Source organism: Sturnus vulgaris, chromosome 8 (assembly GCF_052056855.1).
Source record: "Sturnus vulgaris isolate bStuVul1 chromosome 8, bStuVul1.hap1, whole genome shotgun sequence".
NCBI lineage: Eukaryota > Metazoa > Chordata > Aves > Passeriformes > Sturnidae > Sturnus > Sturnus vulgaris.
The window spans coordinates 20,478,326-20,501,525 of NC_142250.1; the positions used below are offsets into that span (position 1 = coordinate 20,478,326).

Sequence of the window (23,200 nt, forward strand, 5' to 3'; positions counted from 1 at the left end):
CTGCAGAAGAACTTGAGCACCTCGTAGTGCTGCAAAGACTGGGGAATGAAACTAGGTAGACCACTTGCCACAAGACATTAAAACATCAGTTTCCTAAAAGGTGAGACTTCAGGAGCACTTAAGCCATCAACATTCCTTAAGCCTTTCTCAAGGCCTGTGGCTTCTCACGAGCTGCATTACACCACTCCACAAGGCACTGTAACCCCAGGTCAACACCACGTTGTTCTGTTGCTCCTAGCAACAGCAGATGCTGCTTTTGTTGCCGGATTTGGACTCCTCTCCCAAGCAACATAGATCATTTCCATCCATAAATACCAGCTGCTGTGGAATTATTTCTCCAAATGGTACAACATTTGCACCTGACCTTATACTACCCTCATAACTTTACAAAAACATCCCCCACCACCTGCTAATGTGCACTGGAGTATGAGAGCAACTTGCACCCACGGCTTACCCCACCATTCCACTTTGAACTTCTAGCAATGATGAATGGATTCAAAAGGGTCCAGAAATCTACAGTTGCCTCCAAAAGGAATCTGTAGAATTTATTTCAGGAAGTCCTTCACCAGATCTAACAGTGGTTTGACTGTAGAACTGTTCTGCAGTCTCTCATGTCCCTAGTTAACCCTTCTCCCAGCTGCCCTATAGAGCTTGGAAATGAACTTGATGAAACATGAATAATACACAATGCCCATCATTAGTTCTTGTTACTCAGCAGAAAATCAATACATGCTCTGTTACAGCACAGGACATGCTGTTACTCTAGTCCCTGCACTCTGAGGGAACAGCTCCCACAGCCAAACTTAACACAGGCTGCAGCAGAGGAAAGGTGGCAAGATCTCAGCAGCAGTTTCACAACAAGGATGCTGAAAGCCTTAGCAATTAATCACAAAATAGGGCTTTGGAGATAAATGGTACCACAGACTGGAACTCTTTGGACATTTCTCAGATCTCAGCCTCTCTGACAGACAAGCTGTAATCAGCTATAGGTACATTTTAGGAATGTTACATTCCATTCTTAATTTTGTTAGTTAAAGCTCTAATGCTTACTAGCATAGTAAAACTCCAATCTATACTTACAGCTATTGAATGTACCTGTATTCACAAATTCTCCAACTTAGCTAAAACAACTCGAAATAAATCTTATCATCCGTATAGAAACTTTACAGTCTTAGCTTATAGTGGGATAAATGAAACACAATTCGGTAGAAATGTGATCATGGCCAAACATCTAACACAGGGGAAGATGGGAAGTGATGGGAAATAAAGATCTGGGTCCTGCAAGATCATTTGTGCTCCCCTTCCTATCTGGCATCTGTTTCAGAGCTGTTCACTATGTGGGTGTTCTGCAGGCTGCCAACCACGCAGAACACGGTCATTTCAGAACACATGCAAAAAAAGAAAAGGCGTTTATGCCAAAACCAGCACAGAATAAATGCACTGTGAACAAAATGGGGAATTCTCCAGGCCACATTCTCCAGTGACATCTGTGTCAATCACGTTCTGTATTGACTGCCTATTTATAGTGTTTTTCCATACTTCCATGTAGCAACTAAGTTTGCTACAAATGGGATTTAGCTCCATAAGTTAGGGAAAACATCTTCATTTTGCAGACAAGTCAGTGGTACACTAAGACTGAATCATTTTTCCAGGGAACACAGAAAGGTGCTATGTCAAAACCCCAGACTAAACACAAGTTTCCTAGGATCCACAACCATGCTAAAAAATGTCACTTTTTCCACCTTTCTGAAGAGCCCCTTTCAACTAGCCACATGGCCCCTCTTTACCAACTCACCTGAAGCAACAGCTACCTGCAGTTTAGGAAAATTATTTTGCAGGCTACAGCAACATAACCTGATAGGTTGGACAAGTAGTACAGAATTGCTATTTTGCCATCTGGAATCAGAAGAAATTCAAGCCTGCAGGAAACCAAATCAAGCCAGTCTGTGGCTCCGTTAATTACTTCAGATCACTGCCAGAACACATGGGATCATTCAGTCACAACAACACAAGTACTTTCACATTGCAGGTCCACAGTCCTTCTGCAACAATATGGAGCACAATCTTTGCAAAATGGTGCAGATATGTCACATTCAGACCAAAAATAAATGCCACTTCCTTGGAGATCCTCCATGCAGGCAATACTGTGGGCCAATGCCCTGCTGTTTGTGGGGCCCTGCCTATGAGGGCACAGTGGGGGGCACATAAGGGAGAAAAGGCATTAACAGATAGTGCACAGTGGTAAGTAAGAGGGGAAAAAATAAATCTCTCCTCCCCAAGTAGCTTCCTGCATGTCAAACAGAATTCTGTGACTAAGGTATTGCAAAACACTGCCTGATGGTATAGCTGAAAACCTTACAGCACTGTTCTTGTTCTGCATGACACTGTCTAAAGAGGGGTGTGCAAAAATGGCATTTAAAGACAGCCTAACAAAGTGGTAAGAAAAAGACCCCAAAGAGTAAAAACACACCTGACTTCACAGCAAATCTAGAATCATCAAATCAAATAGAGGGGCAAGTGTCTGTTTTTCAAAAATTTCATTAAAAAACAAGAGGCAGCCTAAAGCAATTACTTTTATCTACCCTAGTGACAGCACCAATGCTGTGGGGAGACAGAGCTAAGCAGCATGGACAGGTACCCCATGCAGGACAAGCTGGCAGTGAAGGGAAGCATGACTGAGTCACTGCACTCACATCGTTTTTAGCACAGTCTCATTTGTCTGCCTCTTCTCTTCTGTTCTCTTCAAGAACTCAGTCTTAAGGTACTGGGAGATGGATGAACTGGCTCAGTCCTTCCACAGCTCTCATTTCTCTGCTGTAACTCTGTAGCAGTGCAACAGGTTTTTTTTCCTCTGTAGATCCTGCTACCTGAAACTACCTCCAAAATACACTGCATTCAAACCCAGATCTCATCTCCCAAATATAACCAGAACTAAATCAACTGAATTTAATTGTTCCTATACTGCAACAGGGAACTTAATTCTAAATCTATCCTGGAGATACCAACTCTGACCACAGCAAGCGTTTATATGGGAGCTAAAATGACAAGTTTTACATTAATACTACAGTGACATATCATTAGATTTTCTACCTGAAAACATTTCAATCTCTCTTCCATGCTAGGTCATCTATTTTCTAAAAGGGAAGCGTTTTGAAGCTTTTTGTTTGCCCTTCCACCTGCTCCCCAAATTAGCTAGTATGCAGGAAAGAAATTGCATCCAGACACTGCATGTCCCTTTTCCATAAATTCTGTGCTATGTTTCTGTGCCTGTTTCTGTAACAACCAGAAGAATGCATCTGTTTGAGAGACCACACAACACTCCAAAGACCCTCTCCAAACAGGAGAGTCAAGGACCATGATGCATCTCAACTACTATAAAATGAAAATAAGGTACCACACAGCAGCACTTATATCCAGAACAGAGAACACCATGTAGTCAAGTCTCACTGGATAATCATGCCAGTGTATCAGAACATTCAGGAGTGATCAGTACAACTCAATTATCATTAGTGACAACTGATGGGAATGATGTGGTGTTATAGTGAAAGCACAAAAAAAAAAAAAAAAAATGCAGGCATACCTGGGGTAATTTCAAAGAGATGTTTCCCTGGTTCATCAGGATTAGGTGGCAGCTCATTCACCTGACTGCCTTGCAGTAGTATCAAACCCTGTAATGGACACAAACATTAGTGAAAAGGGAAAGCCACTAAAAGGGTAAGGAAAAGATAATAAAATATATAGTAAATTCAGGTCCTGCTCATCTACTGATCCCAACACCTTTTCACAGTTTAGAGCAAGAAAAGGTTTGAGCTGGCATGCACCTGCTTCACTGTCCTTCTCACACTGGACACTGTTGGTTAAAGGCTGTTTCCTCTGGAATAACACTGCTCTGAGCAGAAGTGATTCTCCTTGATTTCCATAACTAATTATCCCCTGCATAAGTTTCATCTCACATTGTATCTACTCTTTGTACACCCTTGAATTTCTGGTTGCAGCATGTATTTGAATAAAACGGCCAATTTTCCAGAGATCCTCAGTACACAGAGGTTCCTGGGGAGATACTGAAAGAGAGCAGCTAATTCAGGTTTGCAAGACAATGGACAACTTTTTAATCCAAAAGAATATAGCTTTTCTAGGAAAAAAAAAACTGAGCTCTTTTACTTTCCAAGTTCAGTGCTGCCATTATTCAGCTTAATTTCCACTTTGAGCCCAAGCATAATTAACACCATGTATTCCAGTTTGGGAATTCTGCATAGCTGATGACATGATATCTTCAAAGCGAACAAGATCCTTTTAATCTATGGAAAAGCTGAAAAAGACATCACAGGAAGCTCTTGTCCAGTCACATAAGTGAAACAAGCATTTAATCTCTGATATTTTAAAGGGCTTCCAGCCAACATTCTTCAGGACATATGCACAATCAGACAGACAAAATGCAGTAAGAACTGGGAGTCTCAAGAGTTAAGCCATCAAGAGGGTAATCAGCATTTCCACTTCTGCACTGAACAGCCCTGGAATGCAGATGGGGTCCAGAGCACCTTTTCTTGATGAGCAGAAAATGAAGAACATTGTTTCATTCAGGTTTTTCACACATATCTCTGGTTGATGAGAATATAGCTATGGATGTTTACTAATCTGACAACAACCAAATCCAAGACACACTGGACCATCATAACATTGGTAATCAAAACAAATTCTAGTTAAGCTATTTGTCAGTTTCCAGATCCACATATAATGGAGCAATACAAATAGTGTCTCATGAGACAGACAATCCAGAATATCAACTAACAGAAGACAACTCATCATAAGACCTGTGCAATCTTCTCTATAAAACAATGAAGCCAGATGTGTTACTTTTCATTGCCAATATTCAGTATAACTTCCATAGCTTTGATCCTCAGGAATACATCCTCCTACAAATGTTTTATCCAGCAATGTCAAGGCTCAGCTCCCATCCCCTACCTAATGTAGGGGTAAGGCTGTGGAAGGACACCACGTAGGAGGTCCTTTAGCAAAGTCCATGCTGAGTGGTTTCTCAAGAATTGTTGTAAGATTTAAAATTGAGGTAAAATAAGTCAATACCACAGGATAAGCCGTCAGCACCCTTACCTCCCAATCCTGTTGCCCTGCAATTTGTCTCTGAGGTTCAATGAAATTGGAAGATAAACTGAAGACATTCCAGAGATAAGAGGAAAGCATAGGAAAGGCAACTTGACAAAAAATGCAGATGCATCTGAAATTATTCCAATGGTATCAAAAAGTATTGCATAAAACATCATCTTTAGAGTCTAGTGGCTAGAACACATTCTAGAATATTCCGCTCTTTTCTAAAGTGCAAAATTCATGCCCACTGCAGATGCATTAAAGCCTTTTATCATGTCAAGTCAATACTGAAGGAAGGGTTAATGAATTAGAGTTGCACAGTGGCTTCTGTTCCCCTGCAAATTAGGGAAGGGTGCATGGTCTCTCCTTTCCTGGGAATAGAAAGGAGCCCAAAGCTACTTTAAAAACCCATACATATTGACAGTCAGTAGGAGCATTAAAACCTCTTTGCAGGTCAGTTCTGTCCCTATGGGGGCAAAAAAAAGAAAACTCTGCAGAAAAGCAATGGCTGCAAGTCCACTCTCTAACCTTTGGTCTCTGATGGAGTGGGCTGTGCAACTGCAACTGTCTTGTGGCACACAAAAATGCACACCTTCAGCAGTACTCAGTCCATTAAGATAACAATAATTCCTAGTCACTCCAGAAAGCCTGCATGATTCTCCTGCCATTAGATTACAGCTCCTCCTTTTCAGCAGTGTTATTAAAGGAAGAGGATCTACAGTTTCCTCTAACAATCTGAAAGGACAGGTTTTCATACAAATAGGCAATGCAACATCCATAAAGAAAAAGGTGTTGTTTCATGTTTCTCTTCTGAAACATTATGTCATAAATCTCATTTAACTTTATCAAGTAAACATATCTCTCTTCTAGAGTATGTATAAATAATCAAGTAGGTGGAAGATCAATAGGAATGTCAGTGAAACTATTGATTTAGTTTTTACACACAAGCTTAAAGGCCATACTTAATAAATAAAACAAAAATATTTAAATTAAGCATGAGTACCTTTAGGGTTGAAGGAAATTAGGGATTAATATCAATAATAATCAGTGAAAATATCTCCATGGCCTATAAAAAAGATCTCCCTACAGCAAAGGGTCTCAGTTGTCTTCCTAAGATGTATGGGCACACCTGTGTCATTGCCCCTTCATTCCAGAGAATCCCAAGCAACAGCTGTCTGTAAGTCCCAAAAGTACATCTCACCTGTGGGATACATACAGCCCTACCTCAAGTCAAATGCAAATCTAATTTGCAACTCCTACAAGAATAGTTAGGACATAGTCCTGTATCATCCCATACAAAATGGCTTCCCAAAGTGATAAATGTATGGCAACCTTGTGCCCAAAAAGGGTCAGGGTTAAAGAAACCCTTCACAATGTGCCTACCTAAGGCCATTTCTTCCTCATCCTGTCACTGAAGTGCCCAGCTCTCCCACATTCATTGCATATGAAAAAATAAGTTGCCTGGCTTGTAAGTACAAAATCCAGCTGTTGCTGGCAGCATCTTGGGTAATCAAGTTCTATCATCAAATTCAAATCTCTCTAGCTTTTACACAGTAGACTTTCCATAATTATGGACCAAATCCCTGATCAGGAGAGTGCAAGATATAAGATGCAGTCAACATCCTCATTCATCTACCATATTTATGTCAGGCCCACAGGGGAATATTAATTTCCGTTCTCACTCTACAATGAAATTTATGTGTGACAGTCAAGCAGGCAGCTGCACCAAGGAGTTTAATAATTGTCTATAATGAGCATGTGGATGGTGATGATACTACACAGGCTGACTGTCACTCTGTAATGCCTGTACTGACTCATCAGGAGCCAGCAGTACAGGGACATTGTCTGGCTCATTTAATTATGTTCCCTCTGTTCAATGACTCTGGTCAAAGGCCTTACAGTCAAAACAATGCCTGTGTGAATTATGATGCATAATCTACTACAGCAACTAGGAAAGACCTTAGCTCACATGCTGTAAGAGAATTTTACAGGCATTAGAAAAACATGAATAAAAACTTCTTCATCCCCTCTGTAAGCTTTAGCCCATAGCACAACATCCACTCCCTCCCCCTGACACTAAAACACATATTCCAGCTCATTCTCAGCATGCAACAAAACCTGCACACTCCACACACACAGGCCAGCTCCAAGCAGCTGGTTCACCTCAGGGCTAACAATGGATTAGTTGGGAGATAACGAGTCCCACTGAGCAAGCAAGGTTAATCACTCCTGCCTCAGTAATCTGCAACTCCATAGCTCTTCTTGTCAAACTCCAGTCTCATAGCTGACCGTACTAACATTTGGAGGTCAGCATGCCCTAGTGGGTAAGTAAACACCTTCTAACCTTTTCCCAAGCTCTACAGCTTGTCTGGTAGCAGAAAAGCCTCCCTGCAACATCTCCTGCCTCTGACCTTCCTTAAGTGTGGATGGTTTTGCTGAGGACAGAAAACAACTGAAACGAGCTGTCAAACAAAGCATGCTGTGATCACACAGAAGTCACAGCCATTAACTCCTACAGTCCTCCAGCCATACCTGAGGTTTGGTTTCCTCTTCATCCTTGTAATAGAAGAGCTGATCCCCACGCAGCACAAACCACCGCTGCTGCCAGTTCTTCATAATGCTCCTCTGTTTCTTTAGCCAGCCACACTTCAGCACACGCTCCTGAGGATTTGGAGAAGCTGGTCTGGAGGGAGGCCCAATCTGTTCACCCATCACCAAACTCCTTGACCGGGCTGAAAAGGCAATTCCAGAGTAAGTGAAACAAAGAAATACTAGTAAGAACACTTAGAGGCTAATTAACTGTTCCACACTTTCTCAGTTATGGACAGACATGTTTCCTTTTTGAACAGGTACTTGTTTTTCAGTGTGTACATTCAAGTTCATGACAGTCAAACACAGGACAAACATCACCTTTTTGGTACTGCTCACTCCAGAGTGTCTAAAGGGACACAATATCTCCACTGAGGCTTCACTGCTCATATTACCAATCTTTGTGGCAAATCATCACTGCCTCCCAACTCCACATGGGAGTAATGATGCTGCTCTCTCCTAACAGGCTATCTGACAATGAGGATGTTCAAACGTGTGGTGAAGGGGCAAAAAGAGAAGGAGAGAATATTAAAAAATTCTCACTCCACACACTACCAGTTTGGAATGATTAGCCAGGGAATCCAGCTGCTATAGGAGAGAAAAAAAAATTAAAACTGAGGAAGATGAAAAAAGAATTGTCAATCAAAGTAGTGACTGTGATCCACACAAAAGACAGAGATAACACAGTTATCCAGAATTATTAAAGTCATCTACCTCTTCAGGGCATTCTGACACTGAAGTAGAAAAACAAAATTAAAAAATAAAAAGAAAAAAAATAGAGGAAAAAAACAACATATAAATCTGAAGGGCTTCGGAAACAGAAAAATGAGGAAAAGTTTAAGAAGCAGAAAAACAGTCTATGACCCTTTCTTTCCTCCTCTCTTGCATTAAGAGTACTAAAGCTTGGGGCATTCAGAACTAGTCTGGAGTAGCAGACAATTATTATATATTGCAGGCAGCAAGGCAGTCCTCCAGAATGGATAGGTTAGGTGACCTCACTGGCCTTTTCCACCTCTACTTCCTTTGGATTTACAAACTATCTTATAATAATAGTTCTTTAATATTTCATGCCATTTTTCCTTCATTAGTGCTAATATGATTCTGCTGCCTCCCATTTTCTGCATTCAGCTAGCTTAAAGCACAATTTATAAGTGCCCACTTGGAACAAGGCATGAGTTTACAGGCCAGTACCAGTAAATCTGCATCACTGATGTCTCACATTAACACTGAACTGTTGAAGCTAAAATCTAGACAAGCTTCTTATCCAGGTGTCCCTGATACACTACAGTTAATTCAAACCATCACAAGAAAGGGCAAGGCAACCCTCTGCCTCTCAGAGTGCTGATTGTGTCTAATTTTGCTTACAAGTGTCTAATTTTGTCTCTTTTAGGTTCAGAGAACTAAGCATGGCCTTGATTAACCACATGATTGGTTTCTGCTCCAGGTGCCTCACCACACAGTGATGAAACTGCCAGCATTTGCCAAAGAAAGAAAAATAATGTGGATATCATGGTGTTTGGGGAATAAAAAAACTTAAGAAAAAAAATTAAAATAATCACATCTGCAATATTAAGATTGATCCTATTTCTTCACTTCCATGAAGCAAACTGCAAAATAAGGAAAGGCAGATAAGAGACCTAGGTCAGACCTTTAACAAGCCTCCTCAGTGTAATCCAGTGAGGGAAATCACATTGGTGTCCGTGATAAAATCTGCTTTGACCTGCAGCCAGGTCATCATGTTGTGCTTTATAAAGAGCTATAAACCAGCACATCGACACTAAACACTTCCATCAGCAGAGGGCAGATCTGAATGGTATCACATCCTCCCATTATCAAAAAGCCTCAGTGACACAATCTCTACTTTTATAGTTTTGTATACTTGCTCCTTCCACTCTGTCTTAAGGATCCACTCACCTCTCCTGTAACCACCCAGTGGGCACTCATTCTGACCCCAACAACCTTCCAATTTAATGGACAGAAAATGATATCACTTTGTTAAATTTCAGACTTGATGAAAGCCTGACAGACAGTACGGATTTTTTTTTCCATTTCTCTAAACTGCTAATGTAAATCCTGATGCTTTCAACAAAACTGTGAATAACAGGTTTTGTCTTGTGGCCCAATCTAGAGAAATTAGGTTTCAAATTATGACTGTTTAATGCTGTAAGAAATCAAGTTTTTATTTTGTTTTTAGTTTCACTTCAAAATTATTTTAAAAGTTGAAATGTTGTAAGAAGTGCTGCTGCAGCATCATAGTTTTTTCTGAATTACTCTTCCCTTAATGCCTAAAATACATTGCTGAATTTAATGTGAGCTAATATATAGCATTAGTACTACATTAGTAAAATTTACCAGCAAATTTTGGATTCTCCTAAGTAATCTGGCACTCCTTCCTTCTGATTATTTTTACATGCCAAAACAATAGTAAAAACAAAAAATCTTGATACCGAGTTCACTTAAAATCAGGCTTTGGTGTATCCAGGCATATTCTCTAAACTCATTCACTGTTGTCTGAGCTCTCTCAGGTATTTTCATTCGTGCAAATATCAAGAACCACTTTTCCCCATGCAGCCAACATCCTCAGGCTTTAGCATCAGCCCTTCTGGCAGCACAGCACCCTCTGGTAGATGGTTACAGAGGTACCAGAACACCCGGGCCCCTCCCCATCATCACCAGGACGTGGAGGACATTTCACACACAGGCTGTAAGAAAACTCACCTGTCACATTTAAATCTCTATTGCAGAGGCCCATAGGAATTGAGTTGAATAAAACTTCTCTGCCTCATCCCAGGCCACATTTTACAACTATGACCAAACTGTAATCTGGTTTAGACTGTCCAAATTCCAGTCCATATTCATGTTACAAATTATGTCATTAAAAAAATAAATATCCAAAAAATTTGCTTTTATCAAAGGCACTATAATCGTTCTTAGGTAACATCTTGGCTATTACAGTAACAAATTAGTCTAATGATACCAAAATCCATCTTTCAGTAAGCACCTAAGTCATCTCCACATGAAGTACCTTAGCACTCTCCAACTTAAACATGAAAATTCCATCAGCCCCCAGACTGACTTGCATGTAGTTATATACACTCCCTGCTAATTTACCTCTCCCTCTAAAAAGAAATTAGTTTTATTTAACTGAAAATCTACCATCTATATTGACACAGACCTCACAAAAGACAAACATCTAGCATTGAAATGTTACCAAATGTATTACCTTGTATGTTCCCTCAGTGTCCCTTTGATACTATTTGTACAGTTCACCTAGTAATTATTTATTTTAGTCAAGAGTTAAAGCTTTCATTATCAGTCTCTGGAGAATGCACATATTTTCCTTATTTTATTTTATGCAGCACCATGTCTCAGTCAATTGCTATGATTGTTAATTCTTCATGCTGTCTTAGCTTTCCATTTCCTTAGTTTCTGGTCGTGACTGTAATAATTAATTTCATTAGGGAGATACTTAGCAACTTCATCTGCAAGTCAACAACATGGATCAGATAGAAATTTTTAGAAAGAGGAATTACTTATGGCTATTAACAGCATTGATGCTTCTATTGCATGCTTCACAGAACACAATTATTGCATAGAGGTCAGAAGAAAACTCTTATGGATGAACACAGCCTTCCTTTAAAGCAGCAGTTATTTCAGATTACTGGGACCAAAATATCTGCTTTGATAATCTGATGCAGTACATCAAGCCTCTGATTCTTAATGGTAGAAATATATTATTTGTGCTTATCTATTTAATGGAATTATGGAATCAGCAGAACATAAGGAAGAAAACAAATCAATAAATCAGGCTCACAGCTCAGCGAATACTTTACATGCTCCCGAGTTCTGATCCAGTAATGCATTTTCAATTACACCACACAGGTTGGTTTCACTCCTCACATTGTCATGAGCTGATTATTGATTTAGTCATACACCTAAGTTCTAATCAGAAAACAGTGTAGAAAGGATTCTAGCTCTCCTAGGGAAAAGGTTCAGGATTCATCTGCACAGCCCAGCAGTTCTGAAATGCCAAGCACACACCCACACCATGGCCACTCAGGGGCAGGGAAACGAGGCAATCGCAGCACTGCAAGGGGACAACAGGCAGGGCAGACACACAGGTGGCACCGACAAGCCATTTTGGGATGGTAAATCACTATAGAAGGCAAGAATCAGAATTACAGACCTCGAAATTACTCCTGTGACTGGAAGTGACACTGGCACATCGAAGTTCTCATATCCAAATTAAGATAGGAGCAGGAATAATGGCCAAGGCAGTGAAGTTCTGCTCAACACTCACTGTGCAAATGCCTGAGACTACACGAAATAAACTCCCCTCCAAAGCCCCGTACTTGGTTGTCATGCCTCTAATAGTAAAATCAAAGATTATCCTAAGGAATGGGTGGGTGATATTGGATGGAGCCACACTGCCACTTGTTAGAGAGGGAGCAATCCCTATCCAGAGGGCCATACACCCCTACAAGAGATCCTCTGTAATATCCACATTCCTGTTTTCTCATCACATCTATTTTCTACCCTGAACATGTACATTACAGAGACATCATCTTCCCTTCCCTATCCATACCATCCCCCCTTCCTGAGTTCAATCCTGCCTGGCAATATTACACAATCTCTTCTGCTCTCCTTCTCCCGCTCCCAGCTCTGAACACCACTAGAGATTTGAGCATTCAGTAAGTACTTACTTAAACCAGACATGGAAATCAATCAAGTCAATCCAATTCAATATCAATTAAAGAGGTAATCTTTTGAAATTTCATAGGCAGTTAGCTAAAATCGATATAGTAATTATAATTGATTTTGGCCAACAAACTGTCCTACAATAAAGGCACTTTGCTCTGGTGTTCCTTCAGTCTGATGACCCAGTGACAACTACATATTATTTCTAATATAGTCTTCGTTTAAACTACTAGCCACAAAGGGAAGTGGCTTCCCATACTATAAACAGCATTCTCGGTTTATTTAATTCAAATTTGGCCTTATAAAAAGGACTCACTGGAAATGCAGGTAATATGGCTATAAAGATATACTGAATTTCCTGTCACTGCATTGTAGGCAATAAAATTCTTGGTTTAGATTTTTCTGTGTCCATCACAGAATCATATTTGTCTTTGAATTTGATTGCTAAGATACCAGAATCAGCAAGCACAAACAAAACCAAGATACTTCCGCAACACAATCTGAGAATTAGGCATCTTGAAACACAATAAAAAAATAATTAAAGGCAGAATATTTGAACTGCTTGGTGACAAGATATTTTTAGGCAACTAGAAAAATACCAGTTATAAGTAACTGGCAAAGGCTTTTAGTTCCCCAAGACAGAGCAGCAATCTCTACAGATACAAAAAGGTACTACAACAGCCACATAGCTGCTCACATTTTGTGATCTGGATGAGAATTGCCACATTCAGATGCACTACCATAAGAGCCAGCTTGTGCTCCATCACTTCTGCTCAATAAACCTGCACCTGTCTACTCAGAACATTTTATAGAGCAAAGTCATGTGCTATGTTCTACTTCCTTCCCTCGATTTGTTTCTCTTACAGCTAAAATAGAAATAAGAAAGGAAAAATAAATGGGTCTGAAAACTCATTTTTTTCCCCCAAGAAACCCCTTAAATGCATTACACTGGAAGCAGTTCTGTAGCCTTACAGTCCAACCAAAGGAAAAGCAGGGAAACTGCTTTTCATGTATTTGTTTATTAACTTGTAGGAACTTGGGAAACCAGATCAAAAGTACCAAACCAAGGTAAAAAAACCAAAACAAAACTCAAAGTCTGAAGGTATGGATCTGTTTGCACATCTATTTACTTGTTATTAAATTCCTCCAAGAAAAACTGCATTTCCAAAGACCAGTTCATAAATCTAAAATCAACCATGAACTGGTACAATTTACTGTAGTATAAACCAGTGTAATTTCACACTCAGACTAGGAATGACTGCTGTTAGAAATTGGCTACATCTACAGTCTGAAACACATTCAGCCCTTAACTGAAGAGCAGAAACTTTGGTTATAGATTATTTACATGTAGGTAAGCACATTCTGTTTAAAAACAAAAACCAAACGCAAATAAACAAAAAAACCCAAACAAACAGGCACCTAACACAGCCACAGACAGCCTTCTGACAGAAAAATACTAAAGGGAGAGATGAAGGAAGATCTGAACAGCAAGGAAATTACCAAGAAGCATATTTCAGCCATGGCCAAAGAATCTGAGCCAGCCTGAAGGACTCTTGATAAGGAAAGATGAATGCCCATAAAGGAGCCCAAATGGCTTAGGAAATTACACCTGTTCATGAAGGAGCACTCTGTCTCCAGAACACAGTCTCATCTCCTCTCAAACTCCAAAAGCTGAGAGTTCTGCTTTCAAGATTTCTCTCGTATCCCTTTTGCACTGCCAGATCAGTCAGGGCTTTTTCACTGACAAACATTCACCAAGGAGCTCTGAAGAGTAACACTAGACTGTATAAATTCCTAGTATCAGCATGTTTTAAGGGTGAACATGCTGACAGTATCTGGCAGAAAGGGAGGCAAGATTTCCTGCCAGTGCTAGGCACACCCAAACAACCCTGCTGGGATACACACCACTGCAGCTGGTGCTGAAATCTGTGTAGCCCAACTGTGCCATAAGCTCAGGCACAGCAACATGCACTGAACATTGCCTATAGCCTTTTTTAGGGCCATCAGAGCTGGCCCAGGTTTTCCATCAATCTTTAACGAGCTCACAGTGTTTCCTTTGTAGAGTACATAGAAAAACTATGACTCTTCCACCAGTACAGCCTTTAAGGAACATAGCCAGAAATAAGGCAAAGATAAGTTAGTTCTAGGAAGTTGCTTCCTGGCTGGCATGAAGAAATTAATCTTGGACTTCTTTGTGGTGTTCAAGAGCCATGACCTTTCACCACCTTACAAATGGCATAGTCAGCTTTGTATAAGGCACATTCTAAATCAGAAAAATAATTTTATACTCCAATGACCTGAGTGATGTGACCATAAAAGCCACTTTACTGACCAGAGTTACTTTCAAAAGTATGCAGGTAGTTTATCTAAACATGGCAGCTGAAGGATAAGCTGAAGAAAGAAAAGAATAAGCTTCAATCACAGTTCTCTTTTCCAATGACACAGTTCAAGGCTTCCATGGGATATACTAACCAATAGTGATGTCTTTATCACATCAGAGAACACACATACAGTAGCACAAACTGATATGAATTAATGCAAGACCTTTCCACAAGTCAAGGAAAACCCAAGTATATTTGATAAGCAGGGCAATCCACCCCACACAATACCAAAAAAACCCAACCCAAAACATATAGTCAGTGGGATAATTTAATCCTTTTCTCCTGAAGAGCAATCAGCACTCATCTTCAAACTATTGTTACAAATTGATGGCATGTTGGACTTCAGGAAAAGCGAAGGGTTTTGGCAATCCATTGCTATCATATAGGCAAAGGGGCATTGCTTTGTTGGTTGACATTTCACACTGGAGACCTTTCAGCTATTGTACAAAGTAGTCCTGAACTTAATTTGCTGTCACTAGCATCAAGAAAGCCAGCAGGTCTCAAATCTACATAATAATTATTTAAATTAGTTTAACCTTGCATTTGCAAAAGAATTTGAATAACTGCTTCAGGTTGTTGGAATGTGTGGTGATTTTGACACCTGTCAATGAACAAACCTTAAATACTGCAGGTAACCTGCCACCAGCTGTTCTCGAAACTGCCCTGCAAATCCATAAAGCCATGCCAGTCTTTTCAAACCACTAGCATTAGACTGTGGATAAGTGCCAAGATGGAAAGATAATGACTTAATTCTTTTTGCTACAACAGATTGACCTACCAATTTACAATCTAGTAAAGTGAAACAGCCCATGCCCTTTGCTATTGCAAAACCAGAGTTACAGACCATATTGATAATATAAGAACAAGTACAGAAACTGCTCCCAGCAAAAGACCATATTTTAAAGTCCCTTTATCTGAGATCTCCCATCTGGATCCACGGCAGGCTTTTCAGAGGACAGGTCAGCACTTAGGTCACAGCTATTTGATGTGTTGCTTTAAAGCACATGCACCTGTTGGACACTATGGACCACAAAGTTATCTAGCAAACCCAAGCACCAGCTCTTCACCCACTGAACCCTGGCACAATCTCTAGAAAGCTGTACTTCTTCCCTATCTGGTTGGTCAGAACTGCATACCTGACAAGAGAACTGCATATCCCACACTGCTGAAGGCATCTCTATTGCTGGCAAAACTCTTGTAATCCCATGGACAACCACACTGAGCTACAGCCCACCACTGCCAGAAGAAAAATGTCTTATTCCTTTCTTCCGACCTACTCTGCTCTTGCCATCTGCCAATACACCCAGTCTTACATTCCTACACTGACAAGACCTTTTCGTAAGAAAAGTTGCTCACTGGAACGGTATAAAGTTCTAAGATTTTTTTTTCTTCCTGGTATTTTAGTGAGTCAAATCAGGTCAGAGAAGGAAGGCCAAATGAATACCTTGAATTCCCTCTGCAATCAGCAACAGGCCCTTGTAATCCTCCCAATGGCTACGGCTATTAATTTTTAATAATCTTTCAAGTCGTAGTAGATTAATGAACAAACAAAAAAATGCTGACCACTGTAACATTTGGTTTGCAGCTGGGACTGTGGCCTAAGCTTACACCAAATACTGTGGAGTCCTGATCAAAATTGTAGCTCTACAGCACTACAGATGCAGCATAGGTCCACTGCAGTGTGAAAACTCTGGGTCCTCAGAGGCACTCCAGTCAATCATGTGCTTTTGTTAAATACTGTCTGTGCCATGCCGAGCACATGGACCACATTCTTCACAGTGGCTGCCAGCATCAATGCCTCCTAAATTGATGTTGTGAGCACCAAAGACATTTGTCCACCTGCTCCATGGGATATCACATTCCAAAATTATTCTGGACTGAAAAAATTAGAAACTCTCTCAAGGCATTTTGCCAGCAACTGGCCATAAGATTAAGTGATACCAGAACCCAGCCACTTTCAGCAATAAACTTCCCTGAATTCAGCCACAACATTGTATTTCTGTTCCTTCAGTCATCCAAAGATCAGGAGGGTATTCATTCCTACCCTACTTTTTCAGGGCATGACGTAGAACCAAGAGCTCAGTGTGGCTATTTCCACACTGTTGGACCTGTTTTTAATGTGCAAACAAATTCTGCTTCCTACTGTGTGAAATAGCTAAGTTACTTACTTCACTGCCAGGGGGACAAGAGCAGAGGAAATATAGGAATTCTTACTCCTACATTAATTCATACTCTGAATCTAAGTACTCAGATTATTGAGCCATAAGTATTTGTGACATCAAAGGTTAATAAAACAAAGGCAGCTCCTCCTAAACTGGAGGTCTGCAAAGGAGTATTAACCCTGTGCTTACAGTTCTTCCAAAGAGATCATGAGCAGCCCAACCTCTACCCATGCCACAGAATCAGTTCTCACTTCAGAAAAAACACATGTAGCTTCTTTGTATTCTTCTATTTCTTATACCACAGGTTGTTTTTTTTAACTTCAATACCAGTTCACAGGACGACGATCTCAGTGAAGCGTAACAATTCTTAACACCTGCTTTTAAGAGGAAGGATATTACAAGTAACTTTTTTCAACCATAGCAAAAACTTACTATCTCCTCACTTTAGAAGGTATCTTCATAAAGACTAATTTACAGCTCGTTGGGCACAAAGGATGCGTAGAAAAGCTCTGTGGAAGGAATACATGTTAGAAGGACTGTCAGCAGGAGCTTGCCTCCCCCATGTTAGTTTAAATACTTAAATATGTGCAGGCCTGGGCAGAGTCTAGGCACAGATCCTTTCCTCTTCCAGCTCAGCACATAGCTGACACTGCAGCCTCATGACAGTTTCCCTTTCCCACCAGTGAGCCCTTATCCTTGCATCAAACTACCCCTGCCCACACTGCAGGGAGCTGAAGAAAACAAATTAAGTTGTTTATGCTGCTGTGCTTACCATCATTTAGCATAAATGTAAGGGGAAAACCAGCAAGGAAAGAAAGTAATTCTGGTAGTAATCTTACAATGAAGAGTAATACATTTATACAGGTAGTAAAAGTGCAGGTGACTGTTCTCTCAGGAGAGGTGCTACCATTTGTAGCCTTTCCACTGTGCTATTTACAGACTGCCAGTTTCACCCTGTACTCCCTCAGTGATGTTCTATTAGCAATTAGAGAGCCTATGGCTTTGTGATTTTTTTAATATTTAATTCCCTCCCCAGCAGTCCAGCTGCCCTTAGAGCTGAATTACTGCTCTTTCTCAATGCCCCTTTCCTTCCCCAGGAGGTGAGGCTATGGTTCCTTATTTCAAATTCAGATTGCTTGCTCTTAATAAGCTGGTGCCTGCCTGCAAACTTTTCAGGGCTTTTTCTAAGGAGAATGACTGCCTGCCTGAGCCTTCAGGCAGGGACAGAAAGCTGCTATTGCCAAGAGCAGCAATTACTCCAGCACACACCATGAATCCGGTTGGAGAGGGGTATCTCCACGGAGATGAGAGGATTACACATTACACCTTTGAACAACTCATGTCCTTCTTCATGGGCCATGTCATGAAGTAAGAGTGAGAACATGAACCTGTCTCTGGAGAAATCCTACAAACATCACTTTCTTGACTCTGTCTCTGTATGCACACTGCCACTGAATCAGGACAACAGAGACAAAAATAAAATTAGAGCCCAGAGTTTATAACACAGCTCATTGCCACACACCCCTGCACCAGGGCAGCACAGTGCTAGGAGCCTGATCCTGTACCAAGGAACAAAAGTAAGTCCATGCTTCATTCAGCTCCCTAGGGCTGCACACAGTGACAAGGGACCCTTGCAGTTTACTTCTCCCCTACTTTACCCCTTAATCTGGTCCTACTTCTTTACACTGCCTTCAGTTAATCCAATACTGCACCAAGTCCAGCCCCATGCCTTCTTCCACAGCCGCTGTACTCCTGCCTTAGGATTTTAAGTTTAACTCAACAGTTTCATCTCAAGCTCCTCCAAAACAACCTGACAAAACCAAGGCTCATGCTGCAGGCAGCCCTACCACCACCTCCTCCTGCTCCCCACCATCTCAGAGATGTCTTCCTCTACCAAACTGAGCTATAAACCAAATTATACTTACCAACACCTCATCCTTGCCTTTTACCCACATACCTTTCCAGAGAAGAGCTCCCAAACTTGCCTCTCCTGCCTTAAAGAATCACTGTAAGGATGTGGGGTGGTGACCCACCCTCTTACAGGTGGGCTCCTCATTAATGGTGGCTCCTCTCTGCCAGCTGCACGAGTCACTTGGATTGCTCCCATCCCAGAGCATCCTGTGCTCCCAGCAATGTTGGTGGGCTCTGAGGGCTGGAGGAAGTGTTTGGAGGAGTTCACAGCTTCAGGGCTGTTTACCTTGGTTCCAGGAGTAGGAAACTGGGTGTTACCATTGCCTGGCAGTCTGGAGGTGCCAAGGTGCTGTGCTCCCACGTGCTCTGGGATAGCTGTGTGCAGCACCAGCCCCTCAAACCAGAGCTGAGGCTGCAGGGGCTAAGCTGGCATTTGGTGAGAGGCACTAGACACATGAGAGCTCCCCTTTTCCATCCTTCACTGGCTGGTGAAAGGGTGGCTCTTCACACAGAATCAGGGAAATGACTCTGTTCCACTACAGGCACATGAAGAATATCAGTACATTTGCTTCATCCTAACTAACCAAGATGTCTCCCATTGCTTTTTCCAGACTCTTAAGTTTTAATTAAAACAGACCAAAAAAAGGTTTTATTATTATGAGTGCAAGGAAAATTTTCAACATACTGTAACATATGTATGAGCATGTCACAAACAGAAATAATAGGTCAGAGTGTCACCCAAAAGTACAAAGTCCTAATAAGGGGAAAAGAGTTATTAGTGCCTCTAAAACTGAGACAGACTGTGCTGAAGACAGGAATACTGTAAATTATATATCATGGCAGCAGGCTATCTCTCTTTCTATAGAGGGCAATCACATCACTCATTAAAATACAAATGCATGAGCTGTAGTCAGTCTAGCTTCCATCTTGTAGCACATTTAAATGCAGCTGGGCTAGCAACCTTTTTGGGACTTTTCAAGCCAAGGATCAAATGCTTTGTTTTTTTTTTAATTTCTTAAAAGCAATGAAATAAAAATACATTCCTTGAGACTGAAGGATGTAGTCTGAAACCTGTCTTCTCTCCAATCTATACAGAAACTTCTCTTGCCTCCACTGTGCAAGGCTACATTTTTATGCCCTATCACATAAGAAGAATGTGAAAATAGATGCTTTCCATTGCAGTCACTTATTATGGGATCCTGGGCTCCGCCAATTGCTGCACATTAACCCCTATAGATGAAAAAGTAATGCAAAATCCATTCAGACCTAGCCAGAATGAATGATTTTCCAGAAGGCCCATATATGCACATTAAGAACTTCCATCTGTGAGATTTTACACCTTCCTGGATCTTATGAAAAGAACATGTACCTCTGAACACATATTTCTGAGGTTGCTGGTGGAACAGCAAGGACTGCCTTATACTTGATAGTTACTTCTGGTAAGGCAAATTATCTTTGTTCTCTACTGTCCCTTTCACAGACATTAGGAACTACACCCTGGATGTCAGGCTCAAGTCCAGACCACACATTTTCAAAAGCTTGAATGTTTTTAAACCCAGAAGTTTTTTTAAGGACAATCTTCAAATCAAACAAAAATGACAGCATCAGATGTCATTATTCAATGTTTAAAGGTACATTCTCAGCAGAAAACTGGAAATAAAAGAGAAGTTGATGAAGCATTCCTGTTTGCACAAATAGAGGGAGCCTGAAGCAAAGAGCCAGCTAGCCACACACACATAGGGGTTTGAACCTCAAGAACTCTGCAAATACATGAACATCCCTAGGTTCAGCCTCACTGCTGCCTTCTGTCACATTCAAGTAAAAACCACAGGCTGTACCCTGAGTATCCCTCCTTCTCCCTTCTCTTCAACCTGTCTGCTCCGAGAAGTCACATTGTTTCCCTTCCACAACTAAGTCCTCTATGGCAGAGCTACTCTGAAAAGTCAGCTAAACTCATGCAGCAGATCAACTGCCCCTGTTGATGCTCTCTGTATGCAGAACATTCTTGCAGCCTTCTGAATACTTTGCTTGTGCACTGTTTATCACCTGAATCTTCGTTAGCAATCCCAGCTGAGACTCCAGGGAGCATAAACTGCCGTTTCCTATTCAGCTCAGTCTTGCAAGGTGGGACACTTGCCTTCAAAGAAGCATTCAGCATCTCCAGCATGACCTGTTTACAGTTCCTGTGACCAAGAGCTATAGAAGAACTTTGCAGGATTAGGTCCTACTTGGTAAGCTTTGGAAGAGGTTACCAGTGCTTTGCCACAGAATTGCAAAAGTAAGAAAATTCCCGAAGTTTCCAAACGCAGGATCCCAGCTCTTTTTAAGAGTTCCAAATTCATTCAGAAATAAACTTACCCATGAACAGTTAATGAACCAAACAGAACAAATCCGGAGACAATGATACATACTGCTATAAACTGAAATTTAATCACAAAGGTACACTATAGTTTGTCCCCTACGTATCTAGAATGCCTGTCCCATAACTAGACTTCAATATATATTAATACACAAATTAGTCTCGTCCAGGTGATTTGAAGGAAGTAGAAGAATGGCAGGCATGACACAGCCTTCCTGTATGACCTTAGTAGCATCATCTAGCTTGTCTCATCAGAGCTATAATAGCCACCAGGAATGCTGGATAACACGTGTATTAAAAGACTCCCTTAGAAGGGAGATGGCAAAGAGGCAGCATCTACAGAAGACTTGCTAAACTTCTACAACATTGTGTAACTAAAAAATAAGTTCTTATGATTTTACTGTGTGTGCAGCAGTACATATCTGATCCTGACACCTCCAGATGGCAGGAAGCTTCTTCTCTCCAAGACGCTAACAGCTATTTAATGGGCTGTTGGTATTTTAAGGACTGTTCATCACATAATACAGCTTTCAATGTATGATGCAGTGGCATTTGGCTGAAAGTACTTGTCTTGGAGTCACAGCAGCTAGAACCAATGATGCTCTTCCTATTTGACAATACTGGGATGGCTGAAGAAAACCCTTATCTTAACATACTCTTCTGACTGTATTTGTTTTAGCTCCTAAATGACATTAATCTAATCTGTTTCCAATGGGCAGGAAGATATCCCTCTGACACTGTCATTAGTTTGTGAGTGGCAATGACGATTTCCAAATGCCATGTCAAACGAGTAGCTGTTCCTGCCCCTGAAGATCACAGAATTCATCCCCTGCTGGAGCATCTCTACCAAGTGACCTGATATCGACACAACAGCTATGCCCAGCCCCAGCTCTCAGCTTTACAAACATGGCACACTACACCTCACAGCTCCCAATGACTGCTTAAAGCATCTGTTGCAAACCCAGGGCAGGCTTTCCTGCCTTCCTTTTGTCTTGCCCACAGAACGAATATCTCCACCTCCTGCGTCCAGCCCTGCAAGGATAATGTGCTACAGCAAACTGCTTCTCCGAGCTGCTGCAGGTAAACTAGACACACCTGTCTCCAGCCGTTACAATGAATTCAGCGTTAGAAACACAACATTAGCACCAATGCAGGAGTGAAAAGGCTATGTCGAGTCCCAGGACAGAGTACAATTTTTCTTTTTTAATTTATCCCTGCTGCTCAGCCCAGACATTGCAGACCACGCCGGTGAACACCAGCACAGGTTTCCTCCCCCTAGGCTTCATTTTCCCCGAGCAGTCACTCCGCTGCCCTCCCAGGGCTGGCTTCGGCCAGCGGGGTGGGGACACTCCGCGGGCAGCGCTGCAGCCTGGCCGCCACCGCCGCGAAGTTCCCCGTGCCAGCAGCTGCTGCCCGTCCCCACCCGGCAGGAGCACGGGTCACTCACCTCTCCTGGCCTGCCTGATCTTGGGGCTCAGCATGCTCCCGGCTGGGCGCTGCCCGCAGCCTCAGCGCCCGGCCCCGGCCGCCGCCCCGCGCATCGCCGCTCCAGCCCCGGCTCGGGGCGACGCTTCACGCGGGGCTGGGTACACCCCAATGCATCATTTATCCGGCCTCCAATTAATCCCCATCCAGAGCAGGCAGCGATGTGTCGGTAATTAGTGCCGATGGATCAGCAGCGCGCAGACACGAGGGCTGGCCCGGCTGCTGCCGCTAATTGGCCACGCGGCCGTGTGATCAATGTGCCGCTCGCCCCGCGCTGCGCCTGCCTCCGCTGCCCGGCGCTCAACAGATGCTTTGGCTCCACAAGCATCAGACCGGGAGCTGAGCCTGATTCAGCGGGATTTCTTCTGCGCTGGAAGAAATAGCGATCGCGCTGGTCCCCAGGGCGGCGGCGTGCTGGGCCACCCGCTGTGCCCTGCATCCCTCCGGGGAGGCATCCCGCGGGGAGATGGGGAGCCGAGGGACAAACGACACGCTGCTCTCTGCCAGAGAGA

General features: G+C 42.0%; 1 protein-coding gene across 2 annotated transcripts in view; it reads right to left on the reverse strand.

The window, feature by feature from the left end:
• The window catches only part of ARHGAP22 (Rho GTPase activating protein 22), a 124,055-nt gene extending 100,855 nt beyond the window's left edge, over window positions 1-23,200 (reverse strand). Inside the window, exons 1-3 of one of the 2 annotated variants that reach the window (XM_088169077.1) lie at window positions 22,651-23,200; window positions 7,636-7,835; window positions 3,581-3,668 (exon numbers count right to left, since the gene is read on the reverse strand). In XM_088169077.1, coding sequence (XP_088025203.1) covers window positions 3,581-3,668; window positions 7,636-7,835; window positions 22,651-22,684 — 322 coding nt within the window. In that variant the 5' untranslated portion in view covers window positions 22,685-23,200. The remainder of the gene's footprint in view (window positions 1-3,580; window positions 3,669-7,635; window positions 7,836-22,650) is intronic. The other variant, XM_088169076.1, reaches the window with a different exon arrangement.